Source organism: Mesitornis unicolor, unplaced genomic scaffold, assembly GCF_000695765.1.
Source record: "Mesitornis unicolor isolate BGI_N332 unplaced genomic scaffold, ASM69576v1 scaffold11379, whole genome shotgun sequence".
Taxonomy (NCBI): Eukaryota; Metazoa; Chordata; class Aves; order Mesitornithiformes; family Mesitornithidae; genus Mesitornis; species Mesitornis unicolor.
This window is the reverse complement of record NW_010205252.1, coordinates 1-5,599: the sequence shown is the minus strand read 5'-3', so window position 1 is coordinate 5,599 and position 5,599 is coordinate 1. Positions and strand designations below refer to the sequence as shown.

At 42.6% G+C, this 5,599-nt stretch overlaps 1 protein-coding gene across 1 annotated transcript in view; it reads right to left on the bottom strand.

The window, feature by feature from the left end:
* Positions 1-5,536, bottom strand: part of GNS (glucosamine (N-acetyl)-6-sulfatase) — an 18,255-nt gene extending 12,719 nt beyond the window's left edge. The window contains exons 1-5 of the mRNA XM_010191341.1: positions 5,438-5,536; positions 4,906-4,965; positions 3,973-4,179; positions 2,385-2,450; positions 1,873-1,971 (exon numbers count right to left, since the gene is read on the bottom strand). Of these exons, the coding sequence (XP_010189643.1) occupies positions 1,873-1,971; positions 2,385-2,450; positions 3,973-4,179; positions 4,906-4,965; positions 5,438-5,536 (531 nt within the window). The remainder of the gene's footprint in view (positions 1-1,872; positions 1,972-2,384; positions 2,451-3,972; positions 4,180-4,905; positions 4,966-5,437) is intronic.
* Positions 5,537-5,599: the final 63 nt, after the last annotated feature.

Here is a 5,599-nt window from a genome sequence, read left to right as displayed (position 1 = left end):
CGGCTGGGGAAGCCAGAAGCTCCAGTGAATCAGTGCCTAACTCCACTCACTGGTGTCACTTTGCTGCACTTTCATTTTCATTTCAGCCTAGACACGATTTCAAGTAGCAAGTTAAAAGAGACTGCAAGATCTATTTTGGCCTTTCCTTGGTCAGTCTTTGAAATTAAAGCTTCAAAGGTGTTACTCGCAGATTACTTCATTATTCAAACCTTGCAACATTTTCCTTTCTTGTCTGATTAATATACCCTATTTCGGGCATCAGTTTCTATCTCTAGAAGAAACAATACACTAGGAATTATCTCCTCTTCCTTCCTCCTAACTTGTACATCTAAGCAAGCGGGGCTGGACTTCAGTGTTATGACAGCAGAGTTAGAGGGTAAGAACTGCGTGAAGTTTGAAGACCTGGTTCAGAAATCAGTATGATGTAGGTAAACTCAGAGGTAGTCGACTTAAATATATATATATTTATTTATTATTAAGAGCTTAAACTGCAACATGTCAGGACTGCAGTAGACAGATCCAGGTGTTCAGATTCTTAATACCACACTTAAGTACCCAGATATCCTCAGTCGGAACAAGAAAGCTCATGCATCACATCAAGCAACACAGGAACTTCGCAATTTACTCCTGTTCCTGGTGGTCCTCTATTTAGTGCACATTTGGCAGTGCAGCACTGCCCATCGAGTGAATTCAACCCAAACACTTAGCTCTGAAATGCTGAATACATATTTGGTAACTACAGGCAGAAAATCATCATACACTGCTGTGTCAATAGGGAACACACCACAAGTAAGGGGTTTATGCAACAACGACCTGTTGGTCAAAATGCTTACAAGCTGCTGAAGGATCAAAAAAGACCAACACAATGCCAGTAATAGGATAGTCTCACTTTTGGCTTATCAATTCCAATCTAGCTTTAGACAGCGTAAATCTAAATTTAATGAGACAGCTGTTCAGTACCCTAAGAAACATCAATCAGTTCTGTTCCTGGTGGGCAGCTGTCGATGTTGAAGAACCCACTGGAATGAAAACTCCTTAGGGCCTCAGTGGAAAATTGCAACTTGACTGCATGGGGAGACTGCTCAGAGAGAAATTTCTGAGTGCTGCATGTGAGCTCCCAGCACTACCAACTCATACACTGTAACGGCATCTTAAATTAAGGCTCCAGCTTGGTGGGCAAGAGAAGCATTTTCCCCCTAGCCCAAAAATAAACCTCCAAGCTAATACTACGTGCTAAGCAGGGCCTCAAGAGAACTAAAATAACTCTTTCAACTTTCTTTTAGGTATTTGATATGTTTGTTACCGACTCTCCTGGTCAGCTGCAGACTTTTGCACAGTCCATACATTGCCCTCACACACTATGAGGGATCTATTAACCTCTGATATTGCCAAGTTATCAGTTTGACTAGCTAAAGATTACAAGATACTGACACATCATAATATCTAACAAACAAAACATAGTGTAAAGCTATTTTTACATGCCTAGCTTTCCACTGAAATCTTGGCCCAGTTACAGAAGTTGTATATTGTAATGAAACACATCCTTCTATGAAGTAATCGAAGTCATTACCTACACACATCACGTTCCTCACGCACCGCAGTCAGTGTTAACCCCTCAGTGAGGCTAGCAAATGGGCAGTTGGAGCCCTTTTCCTCTCCACAGCCCGTACACTAAAAATTGCCATTTCTAAATATATCCAGAATCTTGCTCTGCTGATTAATGCCCACCCACCATCACAACAGCACAATTGGGTATTTATGAACAAATGCAGCCTAACAAGTTATCATCCTACCCTTCCCTAAGCCCCCAGCATGAGGCATTATCTGGTCATAAAAAGCTTCTGTAAACACAGGTGTTGCAAAATTTCTTACCAGTACATCTGTCAGATAATCTACGCTGTAGTTCTCACCGTGCTTTCGTGCTTTGCCATTTACTGAAAGAGTATAGTTGTAGTACTTTGAATTTTTCTCCTGTGAAAAAGAAAAGTTGTGTGCATATTCATACAAAGTAACATGTACATTGATTACTTGAAACAAACAAAATGAGCTGCCAACAAGCATTTGTCAAATAGGTCATAAGCATCTGTCATAAGGTCACTACCAGAATTCTCAAAACTGGTCTCCACAACAAAACTTATTTTAGTGCTCTCTCCCACTGCTTTGGCTTTACAAGTCTGGGTTTTTCCACAGGCACCTTAGCAGGAGCAGCCCTTGTGAAAGCCAAGGATCTGATAAGCAATAGAGGAAAACAGAGAAGAAAAATTGCATTAAGTTGTTAGATGCCCTTTGCCTGCTCTTTCATGACCAGCAAAGTTAAAACGTAAGTTGGATTACAAAGCAACTGAAATTAAGTATTTAAAAGAGAAAAAAAAAAGGTGACATACCAAAGCATACCAAAAACTCCATCCAGGAGGGACATGACCTACTCCCCCTGCATCTTCTGCTCCATACTGAAAAAAAGACAGACCATGACTCACAGTTTCAATCATTATGAATAAGAGCTAGAAATTATGTTTCATGTTTATGTGCTTTACTCAGCAGTAATCAGAAACTGCACTAAGCCAAATTCAATTTCAGAATGGAAAAAAAAGGATTATATATGCATATAAAAACATGTATATAGCTTGTTAAAGAACCAGGGTTAAATAACTAGAAAGACAGTAACTGAGAGCTTGGCATTCACCAATAAAATTTAAATTTTATTCCCTGTTCTACTCTGCACATGAAAATATGCAAAGATCCTGTAGAACTTACAGTACAACATCAGGTCATGAGAAGTGATCAAAACATGCATGCGATGACACTTTTAGGCTTTATGGTACCAGTTTACAAGATACCAAATGAAATGTCACGTACACCAATGGCCTCCATCATCCTCCCCCAAAAGAGGGTGCAAACTTTAAGCAATACCAGCCTCTTGTCACCTCAGCGCCAAATAATCTACAACAAGTAGCCTTTAATCCAGCACGAAAAAGGAAAGTGGTTGCTGAATCAGAGCCAGACTCAAGACAGAGGGTGCCTCAGAACAACACAACGGGTCTGCTCAGGGCTGCCTGCTCCCATCTACACGGCCTCACTGCGGGGACAGGAGACTGTGCTGAGTCAAGGGATGCTCAGAGGAAGCCAGAGAAGTTTCCCTTCCCCTCAGTAACAGCAGAAACAAATCTGTGCCAGGCTACAAAAAAATCATGTTCCATTAATCTATTATACCACCACCATTTTCCACCAAGAGATGCAAGGAAAAGAATGCTGTTAAGAACACTAACTCATCTAGCTCCTGATAGAATTCCATCACACAAGAGGAACACCTGATCTTAGAGCTTTCAGTGCTGAATTTTACAGCTTACCATAAACAACGACAAAGCACAGCTTAGTCAAAACCAGAAAAAAACAAAAGCACGCACATACGAGTGATGCAGTAGTAAAGTGCTGGTTAACCTCTGCAGAGAGCTCTGATAATATCTGTTCTCCCAATGAATTTGCCTCAGTGAGCATTTAATATTTAAAATAACATATTAACCACCAAAAAGAAAACAGTCCTCCGATTCAAGGAGATGTATCAGTTAGGACTATTGAGACAAACCGGCTTTTTTTCTTTAACATTATTCTAACATTGTGCCTGGTCTGGCACTGGCTTGATGAGTGTTCTTCAATACCGCAGGCCAATCATCTATCAATTGCCCCCAGTCATCACCTCTAAAAATTAACACATCCAAAAAAAAGCCTTTGAATTCCATCATCCTTTCAAAATTAACTTTTAAAAACATTCAGGCACTTACAGAACCCAATTTTAACCAAATTAATTTAGATTTGATCCCATGTCAGCAAAGAGAACTGTTCATCCAATAACACCATTTAAAACATTTTGGGGACCCACCATCAGCTACAGATATAAAAATCACTGAATGCTTTAGAAAGGTGGACAAATGCACATGGACTGCATCACAGTAAGAAAAAATAAGCACAAAATACCTCATTCAAATACTTTCCAGCGAAGAACGTTTGATAACCACACATAGTTTTGAGCAGGGCTGGGAAGGTGTATGGCTCTTGAATCTTCTGCCATAACTTGCTGCTACAGTTTCCTTCCAGAGTGTTATTGACAACGTGATGATTATGTGGATATTTTCCTGTTAAAATGCTAGCTCGACTGGGACAGCAAAGTGCACTGGGAACGTACTGGAAAGACAAGATGAAGAGATACAAGATTCACAGAATCACAGAGTCTCAGGAGTTGGAAGGGACCTCGAAAGATCATCTAGTCCAACCCCCCTGCCAGAGCAGGATCACCTAAACTAGGTCACACAGGAAAAGATTGATACTGTAAAACATTTTTTCCTCAAAATATAGTTTTGAAATATCAGCTAGTAGGCTGATTAAAAAGTTCTCCAAAGTTAAAGCATACTTCTTTCTGGACACACAGAATTACATCCCATGTATTTTCACTAGTGAAAAGCTGCACATGAAACCGGTTTCAGGTTTCTGCAGCACGTGCCCTTCAACCCGCACAACCCCCTCCGATTAGATGTGGTTATAATACAGTAGCACGTGTCCATATGAAAAGAATGAAGTGGGTTTTCAGCATGCATAAAGCTGAAAGTTTTAAGTAGCTGCTTCTAATGTTTCTCAATTTGTAACAAAGATATTCAAATTTCTCTGTTTTCTTTACAGCTTAAGGAAGTTAGCACAAGGAAGTGAAACTTTTCCTCCCAGATTCTGAACATGACCTTGAGCTATATTAATTTTGAGACCTAGAAGTAGTTAGACTGAGTTTAACTCCCCCCACACACATACGTACAGACTTCATAAAACTAATACCAGTTCTGAGATTTTTACATTACCTAAGATACAAACCACACAAACGCACACACCTCAGAAGTTTAAAGAGTTAACGTAAACACTTACTGCATTTAGGAAGGTTATTCCCATCTGTGCAATGAGGGCATTTGCCTTCTTTAGGGGGGTCTGGAAGAAAGGTACCAAACCGAAATCAGCTAAAAATGTAAGAATGCCAGGTAAAGCAGTGGAGTCAAAGCAGTCGCATGTCTACCTGAAGGAAGGCCCACCACCACAGCTTGCAGGGAAGCCAGGCAGAGCTCCTTTTCACTAGGGCCTGGTGTGACCACAACGATTACACAAGGCAGCTCTAGGGAGCTGGAGTGCGGGGAGCATTCAGGGACCACCTGCAGCTGCACAGGCTGCACCTCAGAAGCCCTAGCCTTCGCCTACTTGAGGCTCGATGGCTTTTCAGGGACACTTCACTCACCCGAAGAAACCCACCATGATGCTGCCTTCAGCGCCCCCAGAGCGCCACAGTCCCTTACCGGGGCAACTCGGCCTGAGGTCGCGGAGAGAGACCCTGTCCCCCGCTGCGGGCTGAGCCCTGCCAGCACCGCTTATCACCCCAGGCCTCCACAGCAGCAGGAGCGACCCTTACCTGACGCTGAGCCCTCTCCACCGGCTCCCGGTTTCCCCAGCTAAGCAAGCTCGGCGAGCGAGCGGCGAGCACCCACCAGGCGAGGCCTCGGCCTCCCATCCTGCTCCTACCGGCCCCCACGCACAACTCCGCACCCCCCGCTCCCCTGAGGGGCGAGGCCAC